Genomic DNA, 18,929 nt, shown 5'->3' on the forward strand with positions numbered 1-18,929 from the left:
CTCATGATTCGTGGGCTCACCGCATCCCAGTTCTTCTGGGACGAATGCGGCTGTTTTTTTGACTTTCACAGCTTTCTGTCTGGCACATCTCCACAGAGAGACACTTAATTACAGTATCTAGGGAAACGAACAAAAGAATGAGCCGATGCACCGTCACTGCTCTTCAGCAGCAATACTCCGTTATTATTCCTTCATCCTAGACACGCTCAGCCTGGGAATACCCATACGAACCGTTGGCAAATTTGGGATTTGCTCTGCTGGTCTGTCTGGCCAAGAGGTCATTGACACCCATTTCCAATGTTGCTAAAACCTGGGCAAGCATTTACAATCGCTAATCCAGCATGGTCATGTACTGTATTTTCTTTGGAATTGAGTAAACAACTGCATTTAAAACCTTCGTTTACAAGATTTCTGCACTTCTGAAATTATTTGGAAAGAGTTTAATGGACCAAGTTAAATTTAATTTCCCTGCTAGTTATGTCCCTGCTGGAAGTCGGAAGTCAATGAGAAGGGTCTGGTGTCAACGAGGGTGTCATACTGCACATGGTCTATAGAACTCTTTAACCTGCTCATCCTTGTGTGTCAATGGAAGTGTACAAGGCTATCATGCATCACACCTACCTTCCCATAGGCTGAAACTTCACAGCCGTTCACTCCCTCACACAGCGAGTGTTGGCGTTTACCAAGAACACTGGATGCTGTGGTGGTAAACTTGGTGGTGGTGCTGGTGGTGGTGGTGTCAGCATCTTGGCTGGACTCTGCTCCCTGCTCCCCAGTCGTCCTCTCCCCATCCTGCTGTCCTGGGGCAGCGGGGGTCTCAGCGGGGCCCCCCTGACCCTCAGGCTCACCTTCCGCAGGAGGTGGCTGCTCCTGCTGCTGCTGCTGCTCCTCCTCCTCCAGGGGAGGCTTTGGTCTGGTGCAGAGGTCGTACATCTCTCTCTCACTCTCCCTTTCTCACTCTTCCTCTCTCTCTCTCTCACTCAGGCCGAGCACCCAGGCAGTTCAGTTCAGCCACATGAGGGGCACATCCAATGCAGTGCCAGCGTCACACCAATCGGAGAGCTTTCCAAGTGACAAGGATATGGTTGAGGAGTACTAATTAAGTCCAGCAACTTCAAAGGAGACCCATGCAATACACTCACCCTCTGATTCTTCCTGTCCGTCACTCAACAGCAATATCCGTCATGAGGGCGAAGGAGAGATGAAACCCCTTTTAGTTAGGAGATTAAATCCATCCAGGCTATTTGAGCGTCCAGACCCAAATGAGAGCGATAGGATCGGTTTGCTTGGCTATGCAATTACCAGACTTATCAGAGAGCAAATACAGCACCTAATAAGTTTGCCTCAGCCTTTGATGGGAGGAAAATGGCACAGTCACAATGCAGTCTTGTCTGGCAGCTGCTTTAGCCTCAGTGCTGCTGGGGTATCGGTAGCTACGGTCGCATGACCAAAATAACCTCCCTCGGGCTTATAAACATCTCTGTCAACATTTTTAAAAACAACTTACATGTGGTCCTGAAGGCTGAGAGAAATTACAGTGTCCTACTGGAAGTTTTCTAAAATAAGACGAGCCCGTCTCCAGAAAAAGCCAGTTATTGCCATAGATCTCTCTCTGCATGTTAAAGCAAGCCAGAGAGAGAGAGAGAGAGAGAGAGGGTTAGAAAGAGGTTGTACCACCTTAGGAGATGCAGTGATGGTCACACACATACAGCCACACTCACTGCGCTTATGACCAGACTCCCCTCGCTCTCTGCTAATGGGCTATGGGGCTCTCTCTTCCCTGTGCTCCAGCAAATGACAGTCTACACAGAGCCTGACACAGAGCCCGAGCTGTCACCACCTCATGCGAATCCAGTGGCGGACGATAGACAACCAGGAGGCGAGCGGTCGTTTTCACATCAGCGGTTCTCGACTGAAAAGACGAGAGTGGAGAGATCCAGTGCCACTAACAGGTCTCCTCTTCATTCGTCTCCTCTGCCTGGGAAATGAAGACAGGTGCTGTGTGGGCTCCGTCCATACGAGGCACACATTTCCCGCATCTAATCACGAAGCTGAGGAATCGTGGTCGTCCGTTGCGCTAGTCCGCTCCATGCATTGAGGTTCAATGAACTGCCTAATCACAGTTTGGGGCAGATAACCACATCAAGATGTGGGGAGAAGAAGAAGAAGGAGGAGGAGGAGGAGGAGGAGGAGGAGGAGGAGGAGGGGAGATCTCTGTGTGGGTGAGGGAAATGGGGAGAGTGTGTATGTGTGTTTGTGTTAGAGTGGGGAGGGGGTGGGGCAGATGGGCTACATCCTCCAATCACAGAAGGGCAAGTTCTGGGAGGGGGCCAATCCTGACTGCATCAGGAGCTCGTTTCCATGGAGATGACGCTGGAATGATGTTGGCTGCCTATTGATTGTTCAAGAGGCAGAGCAGAGCATTGCAGGGAGGCTGGAGTCAAGCTATGAGATGGTGAATGATCACTCCAAAACATATTCACCATCACTATACTCAATATAATTTTTCAATGCATGTTAGCTCTATGCTAAATACTGTATTAAGTAAGGAAGACCTAACCATTGGCTTCATTTTAGTAACACAAATCTAATTTTAAATGCAGTGCAAATGCATGTGATCCTCCATATTGCTCTTTTGAATTTAAAAACACATCCTCACAACAACATGCCAGTTAAGTTATACTAATTGTGCCCTGCTGACAGATTAAGATGTCATATGAACGTAAAACCTTCACGCCCGTGCCTGATATCAAGATTTACCATGAGACGGTTCTGCTTCTCTTGCTAATTACCTTTCAGCAAAGCAAACTGACAGACGGGGAGCGTCACCCCTGGGAGATTAACTTCCACCAAAATAGTCTGGGCACACACATTCATGTGCATGTGCATTTGTGTGTGTGTGTGTGTGTGTGTGTGTGTCTGTGTGTGTGTGTGTATGCAGATTTAGGAAACACATAAAATCCATTAACACCCAATGAGGTGTACAGAATTCAAACGCCAAGCTGCACTTCATTAAGACCGAGTCACTGTTAAAGGGGGATGGGGGTGGGGTTGAGCGGGTGCTGTGTCGTAGCTTACAGCACATAATCAAAGTCACAGCGCAGACGTTTGCCTCATTTATTCATCCCACTGAACACCCGAGTCATGCTCAGACCGGAGGAAGCCCTGAGCCTTCACCATCACCACACACACACACACACACACACACACACACACACACGCACGCACGCGCACACACACACACACGTCTATTAAGTGCAGCTCCCTATAGAGGCATGGGGTCAGATTTATGACTACATTCACCTGGCAGTTAATGTCACCCTGCACACACCCCTGCCCTTCTTTTCCCTCATCTCCTCACACTCATCCTGAGTTAGACACACTGTCCAGCATACTCTGCTGTGGAACATTACCAGGAAAGTTACTATTCTATTAGAACATACTGTTGATGTGATGTACCATGGCCTATGATAAATCCATAATCAGAAGATATCTTTATTTACAAGATGTGAACTACCAAAAACCTCCACTGAAACACTATGTTTATACAGGCTTAAATCACATAACACGTTTTAGAAAGTGATATTCCTTTAAAGGTGCAGTGTAAGCAGCCCAGGCTTCAAAAACTGGAAACAAAACAAAGTGGGGGCAGCCTATCCCCCAAACAAACACGAAATACAATAGGGGTGAGCTACCTCTCTGGGAATACTGAAGGTACAGTAGGGGTGAGCTACCTCTCTGGGATGTTTTGTTTGGTCCTTGGTTAAGTTATAATGTAAAGTTTTTTTACACAAAAGCATCTGCTAATAAATATAATGTGTGTTATGTAAATATAAACATAACCACAAATAAATGTGACTTCCTGCGCAATTCCTGACTGCACCTTTAATTATGCAAATAAATAACGATTCACCAATGGGTATGACACTGAACCAAAGAGGGATTAGGCAGAGCTTCCTCTCACAACAAAATTATAGCCCACAATCTCTAAATGAAAGCTTTACGAGTTAATAGCAATACTCATGAATCACAGCAATACTTCTGTCACCTTGCAAGTCTGGGTGTAAGGAGTTTCACTGTCTTAAACCCTCAGCGTTCACTATGAAATTGAGGCTAATGAAGGCTTATCGGGGACAGGCATACCCTGTGACTCTGCAATCAGCGAATAGGGCCTACGCACATTCCGAGCAGCATGGCTAGGCTAAAGCAAAGCAAGCGAGAGTGATTATCTCCCTAAAACTGACAAGGCCAGAGAATGGGAGGCCCCATACAGCTCCATGATGCTTACCCTCCATAAAACGCTTAGCTGGGGGAACTCATCAGAGAGAGCCTGTCCTGTCATAAACACCTGCGGTGGAGATGGCACCATGCCGAGAGCTGGGAGAGACAGATCGTAGCTCTACCTGGACAGCTCTGTGGGGGTGGCTGGCAGTGGTGGGTGAATCCATGGCATGCATGAGTGAGAATGTGAATCAATGTGAATGAGCTTTTTTACAGCTGTAGAGAACATGAGTCAACAAATTAAAAAACCCACTTTTATTACACAACCTCAGAGGTACAGGGTTGACTGACATTGTGTGTGTGTGTGCGTGTGCATGTGTGTGTACGCGTGTGTGTGTCTGTGTGTGAGAGAGAGAGAGAGAGAGAGAGAGAGAGAGGGTGTCTATCTGTGAGTCTCATGTTTAACTGACTTTAGCCAATTATCCAAGTCACAAACTTTAATACACCATAAATCTGACTACACTAGCTGAAACTTATTTGAAACAGCTGAAATGAAAACAACACACACTCACAATAGTAGCAGACTAGTTTTTCTATCATACCAAAACATAGTCAAAGCCACTGAGACCCAAGTCTGTTCTGGGAGTTAATCTCCTTCCTTATGAATAAATTATTCAAGCATTCATTTCCAATTCCTCACTGGAAAATAACTTGTAAAAAATGTTTCACACACACACACACACACACAGGTGATAAAGCCCTTCAATATAGACACTAAAACACAGAGGTGCTGTAAAAGCCACTGTTATTAGATAAGCTGTGCTATGCCATTTATGTTCTCACCTGGATTAAACCACATCCAAACACTATTCGTTTTATGCTCGAGTGGTGAAGAAAAAACAGAGCAAGAAGGACAGAGAGGGATGAGGAGAGAGTACAGGGACTGGGAGGAAGATAGAAGGAGGAAGGAGAGAGAGGGATGAGGAGAGAGTACAGGGACTGGGAGGAAGATAGAAGGAGGAAGGAGAGAGAAAAACATTGAAAAATGATAGATAGTGATAACCCTGTTGCTCTCCTATCACAGTTCTAATCCACAATTTTTCTTGACAGCAAAACTAATTAGGTGCTGCCTAGCTAAGCACGACCTTGAGAGTAAATCGACTACGGCACAGCATGTTCAGCCCGTCTCCAGCTTTCTACCTCCAACCTCTCCCCCACTCACTCTATTTCTCTTTTTCTGTCTCTCTCTCTCTCTAAAAACCTGACAAGTCTTCTCAAGGTCATCCTGCTCAGAGTCCATGCAAGATTCAGAGACATGACATGTGCTTAGCACAAATCTATGGGCATTAGCATGTTTTTACCATGACCAGTTTGGAGCCGTATCCTGCTGTGTAGCAGGTGCGCTGCTGTTGCTCACTGAAGGAGTCATAACAAGTACATTGTTTTGTCTAACAATAATGATGTTTATGTTGACATGGTTTAAATGTTATATGCAGGCAGCAAAGAAATGGCCAAATTACCAACATAAAAAAACAATAGCCGTCACATTTTGTGTTTTTGTTAATGGTCCATCACTTTTGAGAAGCATGAAGCAGCATAACATGACACAGGACACGAAGCATGCATTTCAAGTCCAGCTAAATCTCACCACATTTTTGGTTCATATTCACACAACAAATAGTGAACGGTGTTAACTGTAAGTATTATAAGGACAGGGTTAGGTTTGTAAAAAAATTACCATGCAGACAGACAACCCAGTGGAGGGACAAAATCCATTATCACAACAATGAACAACTCAGTCGGGGATTTTAAAGACGGTGCTTTAAGGCCACTGCTCTTCAGAGAACGCTCTCCTAAACAAAACAAAAAACTGCTTTAAATGTCCTACATCTGAACAAAACAAATAGTCCCTCTTTGCCGCTTCGTGCTGTGCCATTTGGGTAGTGCTCAAACTTTGATCAATTATTAAAAACCCCATCCACGAAATCTGTAGTCCATTTTGGGAGGGGGGCTGTACATTGACCCACTTATACCAGTAACCCCACCCAGAGTCAGACCTCCTAAAATGGTACTGACTGCAACACACTTTTTGACATTTGACTTTCCAGACCTTCCTTCCATGGAGATAGAAGCCATATTTATACAAATGTATACAAACAGCAGTCATACAATCTGGCACAGGTACATCCATAGTTCTATTAGTCCATAAAAGAAGATTTCTATATACTATATTTAAAAAGCAGGAAATGTATAATGTAATCAGCAAACATACTATGAATGTTTCAGACTCTAAAATCTTGTTATCAAAATAGGCCACTTCGGAAAACTTAATATTTTATTCATTCATTTCACCAGTTCGTTTATGTGACATTTTGCTCTTTAGACTAAGCACTTCTGAAAATTGGCACTGAAAGGTGAGATTTATTATTAGATTTTAATTCAGCACTTTATTGGTTTCATTTACTAGATTCACTCTCACACTCACACACACACACACGCACACACACACACACACACACACACACACGCACACACACACACGCACACACACACACGCACACACGCACACACACACACAGCATCTTAGTGCATCACTGGCTTTCCAAGTTAGTTAATGTGACATTTTGCTCTTTAGACTAAGCACTTCTGAAAATTGGGACCGAAAGGTGAGATTTATTATTAGATTTTAATTCAACACTTTATTGGTTTCATTCACTGGATTCACACACACACACACACACACTCACACACTCACACACACAGCATCTTGGTGCATCACTGGCTTTCCAAGTTGGCCGTGTGAACCCAACCCATCACAGCAATTTAACTTCAGGGCACAAGCACAGGTCAGACTTCAGCCCAGATTAAAGCTGAGAAGAGAGTGTTGAAATGGCATCCGTCACCTAGCCCATGTTTCCAAACACACAGCCAGAGTGCATCTCCTGCATCAAATCCCTCAATTTGCTGAACTTGTCAGACGCGCCCATTTCATTGCTTGAGATCTCACTGCCGAAGTCAACTAATAATAAGCATCACTCTAATTGCACAAAAGTCAGATTTGGTGAAAGGAACACTTTCACTGCTGGGGACAGTATGACTATTGTGAGTTAATTATCTGCCATATGCTGAGTACTGTAATGAAACCCAGGATGCAATTAATTGAAATCCATTAACATTGTTTTTTTTTTTTTAAGTTACATCTCCGTTACACTCAGAAGTCAGAAGAAGAGAGAAAGAAGAGAGAAAGACAGAAGAAGAGAGAAAGAAGGAAAGAAAGACAGAAGAAGAGAGAAAGAAGAGAAAGACAGAAGAAGAGAGAAAGAAGAAGAGATACAGCTTTCATTCTGTTCATTTGATGATTTAAAAAAATACTTTATTGCTATTGAAGTGCCATCAATAGCACCTAGTATAATGCTAACCTTCGATCAATCATATGTAGATCAATATTAAAAGAAATCAAAAGATCTTGATACTTGACAGTCAATATTATGAAATGCTATATTTGGAAAAGTATTGTAAAAATGGCATATCCCCTTTCGGCCCATCCCAACAACATAAAATAGCGCCCAGTCAGCTAAGAGAGGTTAGGCTATCTTTTCATTTGAAAGCCAATGATTTAGTGTTCTGCTTGCTGTGTGAGGAGCAGTCAACAGGGCGAATGTGTGTGTGTGTGTGGGGGGGGGGGGGTTATTTCAGAGGCAGGAGTGTTGACCCACCTGTGTCTGGTCCAGGACCACAGCAGAGCAGTCTGCCTTACCCCAGTGGCATGCAGGACAGTATGTGTGTGTGTGTAGGGCGAGGCAAGCCCAAGCATCTACTCTAAAAATGCTCACTGGGAATGGCCGAGAGTATCATGGCTGGAGAGACAGCTGCGCATTTGAAACACAACCTGCAAACAGCCATCTCATCCTAGGGTGCTTTAAACTCTAATCCTACTCATAAGGAGAAAAAAACACCTCAACCTCATTTCAGCATTCAGACAATCAAATCAGCCCAATGAGGAAAAAGGCAAGCATCAGCAAAAGAAAAGCAGACAGAGATGACCAAACACTGAAAACTAAAGACAAGACAAAGACAAAATGACTTGGAAAGGAAGAAGTGGCGGACGGTTAGTAGGCCATGCCTCGTCCTGCTTCTGCCTGCTTCTGCCAGGCGGACAACGTCAGCACAGCTGAGCCTCTACTCCTCCTGTCCTGTCATTATCTATGTCTACGACCACAGCTCAATTACAGTGACTGACACAAGGGCTCGGAGGCCACAAATACCCCTCAGCTTCAAATAGCAACCACAACAAAGACCGGAATATAAACAGAGGAGACAGGCACATGCTGCTGCAGTGCCGGACCGGGACAAGAAACAGCTTATGTGGTCCGTCTAACTGATACAAATTAGATTTTCTGAAGCAAGAATTCAAAAACAAACAACAATAGAAAGTTGTTTGTCTCTTCTAGAAAGAGTTAAAATAGTCTCTTCAAATCACTAAGAATCACAACGAGTAAAGATTGGCCTGTAGCCTCACTTTTGTACATGAGTGATTCTCTCTCTCTCTCTCTCCTCTATCTTTCTTTTCCTCCCTCCCTCTCTCCAGTATCTTTTTTTCTCTCTCTCTCTCTCTCTCTGAGTTTGAGACAAATGAAGTCATGCCTCCATGCTCATGTTACTGCTGTGGTGTTGGTGGGCGGGGGGGGGGGGGGTCCTTCATTATCATAATGGGAGGCAGACAGTGGCATGGCAGCCACAGGGATTCACATTAACTTCAACCCAGGGGGTCCAAAGACTGTTGCATGTGCTGGAGGTAACCACATGCAAATTACTGATAACCATAAAAATGTCAAACACAGTAGCGTGATTTCTATACTTTGATTAATGTAGTAATTTACCAAAAAAAGGGAAAAAAAAGCAGGCCATCAAAAATATTAAGGAAAAAACACAAATCTAAAATGCTAAACTGGCACAAATGGACATTGTAAATTCCTCTCAAAAATTAATGACAGCCATTAAGAGAGCCACAGACTGGTTGCTCTCTTCATAAAAAAAAAACAACAACAGAGGGCTGCCATTCTGCCATTCTCTAGGTTGCAACGGTGTGATCAATTATTTACTAAGCTAGCAGGGAGCTAACAGACAATTGTGACAGCACAAAAGGGGGAAAGGGGGTGCTACAAGTCAGACACTCTGCTTTCATTTTATCATGGATTAGACAGCACCATCTTAGTGTTCTTTGTGACTGTCTGTACTAGACTGTGTGCCACTTTTGTGCCACTGTGTGTCAATTTTTTTAGATAATTACACAGAAAATGTCAATATATTGTCTTTATACAGCCTATACTGGAGCTGGATATTCAGGCTAGGGTAAGTATAGGGCTCGATCTGGATGGGGACTGCATGTGCTATGCAGCACTGATATGATCAGGTCCCTAAGCACAAAACCAATAAGGGTGGAGGGTGGTAACTGTTGGTCAACAGCAATCATCCTTTTTCTTTTTACTGAGTGGGACAGAAGCATTGATCTAGAGCGAGCCTGGCACGGCTGCAAACCATTTCAGGGTAGCACATCCTGCTCTCAGAAAATGCTTTTTTTCCCCATCTGCTTTTGACAAATGTGACTTTACTCTACAATACTCACCATTATACTATGAGTACGATGTTACAGGACAAAGCACTTACTTAAATGTCTGAGGAGCCATTTCAGCTCTGACTAAGCAGGGGTAGAGCATGGGCAAAGTCAGCTTCTAGCATCAGAAGAGGCACCTCTTCAACTCTAAAACAAATTAAAATCCCCAAAGAATTTCTACTGCTAAGCAGCAGCTCCATCCCTGTTCACTTCATCCCTGAATCCCTTCCAAAATAAAATAGCTCAGTTGGCCCTGGCCCTCCTGTATACCCAAGAGTTTTACAGGGCTAAAGCTGCAAGACGGCATTTTTAAAACTTGGCTCCATCAATATTTATGTTAACTACATCCTGCTCTGAGGCCAGACTATGTATTTCATTGTCAAGGAAGTGCACACTGAACTTGTTGGGAACACAAAAGAAGGAAGTGGACGTCATACATTTTCAACTGGATGACAGAAACACATTTCGTATGTGCACATACTATGTGGGTGTTGCTAAGTGACAAAGTCTCAATAGGTGAATGAATCAACAACATTTTAACAATGAACTTTGGTTATGTGGCAGTGGAAGGGCAGAGAAGTGGCTTACCATATCCTCCATGTTTTCCTCTGAGCATCTGGAGGGCGTTGAGTTGTCTGGTGAGGGTGACTGTGGCGGGTCCGATGGGGTGGAGGAGAGTCTCGTCTCCCAGCCTGCGTGGGGAGAGGGCTGCGAGGGGAGCGCTTGGCTCTCCATGGGACTGGAGCAGAGCTGCGGCTTTCCCAGCGGCATGGAGCCCCTGCGTCTGCTCCTGCTCCTCTTCTTCACGGGCCCCTGCTGGGAAGACGATCGCTGGACCTTCTGGGACTGAGACCTTCTGGCGCGGGACGGTGAGGCTCCACGGCTGCCCTCGGCGACTCGGTGGTTTTCCAGGGAGGCTGAGCGGGAGAGGGGGTGCGCGGAGCTGACCCAGCGACTCCTGGGTGCCGGAGTTGGGGTCTCCCGGGGCCCCTGCTCCGCCTGCTGCGGGCGGCCGTGCTTCTCTAGCAGGTGGCAGATGAAGCGGCTCTTCTCCAGCTCCAGCTCCTGCCGCAGGCCCTGCATGAGCGCCGCCTGCTCCCCGCTCGCCTGCCCATGCAGCCTGGCCAGCAGCTCTTCCAGCTTGCGGTAGACGGCGCCGCCGCCACCTCCGCCGCTGCCCCGGCCGCCCAGCAGAACCTTCACGCTCGGCGTGTCGGCCTTGCCCGAACTGGTGCCCGAACTGTCAACGCGGCCGAGCTCCTCGGCCAGGAGCCGCTGCAGTTCCCGGGCCTGCCTGAGGGTGGCGCTGCTGCGGTCCCGCTCGCGGTCCCTCCAGCGGCGCAGCTGGCGGACCTCGGAGGCGCGCTCCCTGCCCAGGGCCTCGCGCTGCTGCTGCAGCTCCAAGGCCTTCTGGCGCTCCTGTCTGGAGGTCAGCTCACGCAGGGCGCGCTCCCGCTCGTGCCTCCCCTCCTCGCGCACGCGCCGCAGCTCCAGCGAGAACTTCCTTTGGGCCTGCTTGTGGCGGCAACGCTCCACCTCCAAGGCGGTGCGGAGCCTCTCGATCTCGCGCTCGGCCTCGCCGGGGCTGGCGCAGGAACGTGTGGCGCAGCTCGAGCCCCTCTTGGAGGAGAAAACCAAAGAGTTACCCCTGTCCTTGCCCATGGTGTTCCCCGGCTTGAGGCCTTACAAGCTGAAGGCCAAGGCACTGAAGAGAGAGCAGCTCACTCTGTCTCAGGCAGCAGGCATGCAAACAGATGGAGGAATGGAACTCATGCAAAGGGTTATGGGGGTGAAATGCAAAGGCATGCACATGCAGCAATAGAGGACTGTTGCACTGAAAAGAGCAGAGATGAATGAAGGTCACACGTAGCAGTGGAGACAGACTCACATTGATTGACAAAATAATAGATTTGCAAATTGCAGCAGTATGACCTTGTAAAATAAAAAACATACATGAGTATTAACTGTGTCAAGTAATTAGTTGCTTGCAGTTCATTCCTATGAATGATAACATTCCCAATAAAGGGGGCTTAGATACAGTAGGAGGACAATCGAAAATCAACTGTACAAACAATCAGTTGTACATCACTGCCTTGACTGAATCGTTTAGGATACCAAGATACTTAGATACTCAGATATGTCTGCATAGATTATTACTGCCTTGCAAACTAGGCGCTTTATTGATGCTCTAGAGCAGCAAGTTTAACATCCTAGAGGAAATGGAATCGAGTTGCCATCCGTCTGGCCATTTGAGTGTTGGTAAGTTTTAGTTATTATGAGCTTTAGATGTTTCACCTCTTAAAAACTGAAGACAACAAAAGGGCCTGAATACTTTAACAAAACTACACAATATAATTAAGTTAAAAGTTTAACACTGCCAGGCACGCCTGTCAGTCGAAGTAACTGCAAGTCTCTCGCGGATAATAGCCTGGTTTAGAGGATAAAGCTAATGTGGCTAGCTGGGCACCTAGCCTCATCTCATCTCGAGGTTTTAAGAGGATTCCTCGAAACGTGCCACAGCGGCTAGTTTTCCTAAATATATTTGCATGCTGAGGATGTTACGCGTAATTGTATACAAGCCTTTACATGCACTTTAGTGGAAGATGCACATGGTCTACTCTAGAGCTACCGTTAGGTGTCAGGTAACGTAACGCATGGTGAGAAAACCAACAAAACAAACACTTACCTCCCACACTCGGGAGGGTAGCACAACTTGAAAAGCTAGAACATTAGACTGCTTCGGATAGTCCTCGGATATTAATGTTAACCAGTTGTTTGATATAAGGTCAATTTAATCTTAGTCAGCTGTACACCGAGAACTGTGCATTCTTTTTCAATGAACGCACGGTCAACATCCGTAGGAGGAGGCTACTAAACACCAGTTGCTCCAGGCAATGCTGTCCAGCTGACCCTCTTCAAGGCGTCCCGTCATCAAGATGACTGACGGTGTATTCGCCGTGACAAGAGCGCCTACCTGCGGTCGTTACGTGACAGTATCCTAATACAATGGGTTGCCGTGTACTGTTTGGCGAGAGTCAGGTTAGCTTTTAAGTAGATTAATAAAAAAAAAAACTAATTGTAAAAAACGGAGTAAACAGCCATATAGGCCTTTAGCCTATAGACATAGCTGTAGGCCTACAGTTTTAGTAGACTAGAGCCGGCGGTTCAAACAGCATGGCTACCCTACAACAATGTAGTAGGTGAAAGGGTGGATAGGCCTATGCCAAAATCTTTCTCATATCCCTTGGCAAGAGCTTGAGTGAAGGTTGAAAGGTTGAATTAGGCTACATTTAAATTTAGACTATTAAAATCTAGAGGGGAAATGTCTCTCAGCTTATAAACCAATAGACAAAGTGTCCCGCAAGTTACTCAGTTGATCCGTTACAATTAGAAGTCTGAGTAGAGGGCCTAAACAGAAATAATTTTCTTAAAGCTTTAAAGCATTATCAAACAAATGTAACAATACATATTCATATTTACATGCAATTGAACTGATTAGTTATAGTCTGTACACCTTGCTGTTAGCCTACCATCAATAGAAATTGAAAACTATCTAGATCAAAATGAGTTTGTAAAATTAAACAGCAATTTGTAAAAAAAAAAAAAAAAAAAACAGCAATTCCTTATGAATGAGCCTCTATAAATGAGCCTTAGAATGTTTCTTTAGTTGGTGTGTTAATGTGTATTGGCCTGCTGCTAGTTCAGGGACGAATCTTAAACGGCTTGGCTCAAAGAATAGAGTACAACGGAGGCATGCGCTACACTACAATACTTTATCAATGTTAGAATCTTTAAATGTTGTAATCCACTGAATCATATATTAGCTAAAATATTTATAAGAATATTGTTTTGCGTGACACAGTGTGATGGTGTTGCCTCAAACGGCTATGTCTACTTCCATATCTGAGTGAGCTATAAATACCTAAGGCTAAGGCTCATTTATACCTTTGCTTTGTTCTTTTAGGCCCCACTGCAAAATGTATTTTATGTAACATTGTGCTCTTCACAGGAAAGATTAAGTGTTATCAACAGAGTGAGTAAGAAATGGCGAAGGAAAAAAAGAAAAGAAAAAATCATTTCTTCATTTTAAATGTCACAATTGTACCCTTTCATGTTCAAACAAACAAAGTTGTGCCATTATTAGAGGCTCAATATTTATTTCAGGTTACTTCAAAGGTTATGATTTGAGCCAGATTTTAAGATGTCAACTAGGGGCCAGAGAATTACTAAATGTCAGATCATGAAGCAGTGGGGGCAGTTACATTTTGTTACACCAGGGCCTGAAGATAAGATAGATAGAAGATAGAAGATAAGTGTTTTAAAAAGAAATAGAATGAACCTGTTAGTGTCCATGATCCGTCATCAGTTTGGCAGCACGAGTGCACACCCAGTTGTCCCTGTCCCCCTTGTTATTGTTTCTGGGACAGGTGCACTGGGGTTTACATTTACTCCGGCACATTCCACTGACACAGGTACATCTCAGCCCTAGCTCCGACAACTGTTTTGATTTTAGATGTGTGACCGTTGAAACGTGACCTGTCCTACGACAGTGGAGGTCTTTTTGCTGCCATCGCTGAGCTACTGTATATGTTTTCATACAGTACACAGTGGTGTTGAGTGTCACTGCTGAGAATTTGAGAGAAGTAATATCATCTGCCATTCCCACCTCTGTTTTCTCTTCCTCCTCTTCCTTCTCGTTCTCCTCTTTCCTCCTCCTCTTTTGTCACGCTGGCTGGGTGCCCTGTTTTACCCCATCTGTCTGAGCTTGTCAAGTGGAAAAAATAGTCACACACAGTTGCTCCCATTCCACCACCCAAAACCACCTTGTTTACTTACCTGACCAAGATTAAAGGGCGAGATGTTTGCGCTTTATTCTCGTCGTTTCTCCTTTTTGTCCAGCAAACCATTCAACGCTGGTGGATTCCCATATCCTCACTCTCAGGAAGGACTTAAGTTTCACATGGCTTGGTTCATTTTTACGTCAGGAGCAAATCTCCTGGGATTGGGAAACGGTGACCTCTGCTCTCAGCAGTATGTTGGGTTGCGTGTAAAGCCCTGAATATCTTCGTAAACTTACTCATGGTGACATTTATGTCAGCTAGATTTGGATGATTACTAAATGTAATGTAGTACATATGCACACATTATGCATCCTCCTGACCTTATACAAGTATCCTGATATTTTTAAGTTCTTTTGGATGAAAGTGTCAGCTAAATGAATAGATGTAAATGAATGTATGCGCAAGTGCTTCACTGTATCCCCAACCCCATTATGTTAAGAGGGTAACAAAAGGCAAGACTCATAGGCTAATTAGATTCACTAGATTGCAAGACTGTAGCAATGCATGTACAGAAAATGAATAATGAAATTCACAATAGCACGTTGTTTTTTTTTTTTGTTTTTTTACAAAAAAATCAAAATAACCTTATTTAATGCACATCCAAACCCTAATGTGTAAATAAAAGCTGACATTCCAAAATAGACAGAAATAAAAGAAAGTTATACTAGTTTCATTATATATTCATTGTAGTTGTATAGTTTTCATTATATATATATTGGTTAAAGAAGACCATATAGGTCTTAAACATATGACATTTGCAATAGTATATGAACCCATGTAGTTAATTTCTTGTAGCACCTCCTTTCGCAACCACTACTTCAGCCAAACGTCTTCTTTAACCAGTGTCTCGCATTTGATTCTGAGGATTTTTGATAACTCCTCCTTTCAGAACTCATCCAGTTGAGAGCCAGCTTCAGATCTAGCCAAAACATTTCTATTGAATTGAGGTCTGGACGTATGAATCCTCTTCATCTTAAGCCATTCCTTGGTCATTTTGCTTGAATGTGCAAAGGGTTATTTTCCTGTTGTAAAATCTATTTCCTCCCTAGCTTCATCTCCCTGACTGACATGAGGTTCTGATCAAGAATGTGTTGATAGACCTTAAAAATCATGGTTTCCTAGATGATATGGAGTTCAGGTCCAGAGGCAGAAAAACAGCCCCACACCTCCACATTTGCTTCCCGTGTCACCCTCTACTCCACATTTCCACCACCATGCTTCACTGCTGAGAGGAGGTCTTTTCTTGGTATACAGTGTTGGCTTTCCTCCAAACGTGACGATTTGGATTGTGACCAGATAATTGTATTTTGGACTGACCTGTCCAGAGAATGGACTTCCAGAAGGCCTCTGAAAGTTGAATCGGGCAGTTTTGTTCTTTCTTAAGAGTAGATGCTTCCTTCTAGCAACCCTCCCATGAACGTTGTTTTGTTCCAGTTTCATCTGATTGTAGATGCATGTAGATTTATTCCAGATGCTGCAATCGAGGTCTGTAACTCTCTAAAGGTGATGTGTGGGTTGGCTTTTACCCAATTTATTATCTTTCTGGTGCATCTTGGTCATGTGATAAATATACACACATGACATTTGATAATTAAAAAATAAGAAATCAAATCAAATAAGAAAATTGTGATAAAACAACAGAATTCTGTTTTAAAACTCCAAACTATGTTCAAGGGGTTCACATGCTTTCAAGCAGCACTATGGGCCCAACTGCGCCAGCAGAGGGAAAACTTCACAACATATAGAGTGAAGTTAATCACATGTTTGTCTTTACAATCTAAACAAACTGCGACATACATTTCATCAATTTACTCGGTTAATATTTTTTGGTATATAAAAATAAGTTTTATATTTTATACAAATAGTATGAACCTCGCAATACACACACACACACACACACACACACACACACACACACTCACACACACTCACACACACTCACACACACACACACACACACACTAACAAACAAACACACACACTCAGAGAATATAAAAATCTTAGACATATCACAAAGATACACATATGCACACACACCCATACACACACTCATGCAAACACACCTGTGGTCTAGTGTCATATCCAGTCCCCTGAGACTACTGTGCTGACTATATTTGTATTTGACCTGGGTCTAACCTTGACCTTGAACTTGGGTCTCTTTCATCCGTTTTCTGACAATGTAAATGTGTGTCTGAATAGTGTTTAAAATTGTACCAGTGATTATCGAGATGATTATGAAGGTTATTTAACAATGTCAATAGCACCAGCAACTAAATCATAACCAACACAACAATATTATAGTTTAGAAAGGTACTGTTCATTAACTGGAATTAATCTCAATAACCTGCAGATTTAGCGTTTTTGTGTTTTAAATGAGATAAAATATATAGTTGCAACCTTTCATCTCTGGATGCCTCATGTAATATGGCACTTAACAAAACAGATTAGGTACACTTTCTATAATTTGTACTGTGTATCGGACACCTTCACTCAGGCCAAATATCTTTTATTTGTGTAGACGGAGCCGGGTGCTTGAGGCATTTATTGTGCTTTGACTTGTGTCTTGCATGTGCACCTTGTCAGTTTGCATTTTGAACTGAACATAAGTACAAAGGTCCTACACCTGTGTTTTGATAGCAAATGAAATTTGAGATATTATGTCCTTGAGCCAAATTGCCAAGCAAAGTTCAAAAGGAAAAAAAAAAGAAGAGGCAAAAAAGATAACCACAGCGCTGCTGTGTAACGTTGTTTTCAATTTTATTTTGTGTAGCTTTTGAAGTTTGAAGTGGATTTTATGTGGCATTTAGCACTGTAAAGCAAACTTATATGACTGAAAATGGGGAGGAAGTGACATAACACTACATCAAACTGGGACAGGTTTTGATAAAAAGTCACAGGTAATGCCACGATGACCCACTTTAAAATAATGTCTTGAATAATACAAGTGGTAGGATGTCACAATGTGTCAAGTTCAAGAATTCAGGACTTGGCTTTGTTGCATTATGACATAACTTCATACTGAATGGTATGGACATCTTCACTTGTCCACTATGTTATGTCATGTTGCAAACATATTACACCATATCAACGGGTTGTATCAACTCCTTTTGTGTCCTTTTGCTGCATAGCATCATGTCAATTTCCACACGTTTTGTGTCCAAATCTCAGGAAACTAAGGCACATCTTGAGTAGCTAATTCTTTCAGGTTATTTCCATATAACAGAACATGTCCTATTCTATTACACCAAGTTCATAAGGGGACCTACACAATGTCCTCTTAAAAGCTCTGGGTGGGGATGTTTCGAAAGTCAACACTACCAACCTGGGGCTATATCTTCAGTCTGAGTTTCATGATGATGCCACCTCTACAAAATAGTACATACTATCCCTAGTGACCCAAAAGCTGCATCTCAAAACCCCCCAGAAATCCCCAGGAATCATTTAATTTGTGACTTTCGGCATCTGCTTATCACTCACAGTCTTACTTTTTGGTTCTTTCCAGAACATTCTCTGCCTGTGCCACTGTCACTCTCACACTGAGCTTCCATATTCAGGACGTTGTCCTGTATCAGCTTCCCGATTTCTGCAGCCGAACACAATCAGCTCCGTTTCTGTTTTCCTCTTCCCTTTGTTTGTTCCATCTTTTTTCTCTTCCTTCCCTTTTTTACGCAACCTACTTTCTGGCAGCAGGGGCTGCTTGTGAGAAACAGGTTGGGAGAGTGAAAGGGCCAAGGCCACTAATGGCGTGTTCTCACCACTCTGCCAGGCCCACACTCCACTCTGATGGGAGACATGGTGTCTGAACCCTCCACAATCCCAGTGATAGAGCGGGAGGGAGATTGAGGGGGAAGGGCATGGATAGTCTCAGGGCACAGTCAGGAAGGAAGGAGGAAGGAGGAAGATATATGTATATAACAGAAGCGTATTAGGCAGTAAAAGCTGGTTTATGTATTGCGGCGTTGGCTTAAATAAACACTCTGAAGGGAAAACTTCTCCCGCGGTCAACTAATTATTAACACTGTTTAAACATAAAAATCTGTTTATTAATGTGGATGTAAACCATTCATTAAACATTTAAGCACAACCAGACTGTATTATCCGAAGGTGAAATGTTCAGTTTTCCGAGTCAACGATTGTTGTGGCTTCCTGCCGGGGATTATCCATTTGAAACAGAATCACCGTATTTTGACGTGCTCCCTGACTTGGCTGACACCATAGGAGGAGGCCCTGAATTGGCCCTTGAAAACCCTAAC

At 43.7% G+C, this 18,929-nt stretch overlaps 1 protein-coding gene across 1 annotated transcript in view; it reads right to left on the minus strand.

Moving 5' to 3' along the window:
- tspoap1 (TSPO associated protein 1) overlaps window positions 1–12,606 on the minus strand; it is an 82,319-nt gene extending 69,713 nt beyond the window's left edge. Inside the window, exons 1-2 of the mRNA XM_076273590.1 lie at window positions 12,522–12,606; window positions 10,424–11,455 (exon numbers count right to left, since the gene is read on the minus strand). Coding sequence (XP_076129705.1) covers window positions 10,424–10,918 — 495 coding nt within the window. The 5' untranslated portion in view covers window positions 10,919–11,455; window positions 12,522–12,606. The remainder of the gene's footprint in view (window positions 1–10,423; window positions 11,456–12,521) is intronic.
- Window positions 12,607–18,929: the final 6,323 nt, after the last annotated feature.

The sequence above is a fragment of the Alosa pseudoharengus genome, unplaced genomic scaffold (assembly GCF_046254945.1).
Source record: "Alosa pseudoharengus isolate Yale_2024_CS ecotype anadromous, Long Island Sound unplaced genomic scaffold, YU_APseudo_1.1 YU_APseudo_1.1_scf_8, whole genome shotgun sequence".
NCBI lineage: Eukaryota > Metazoa > Chordata > Actinopteri > Clupeiformes > Clupeidae > Alosa > Alosa pseudoharengus.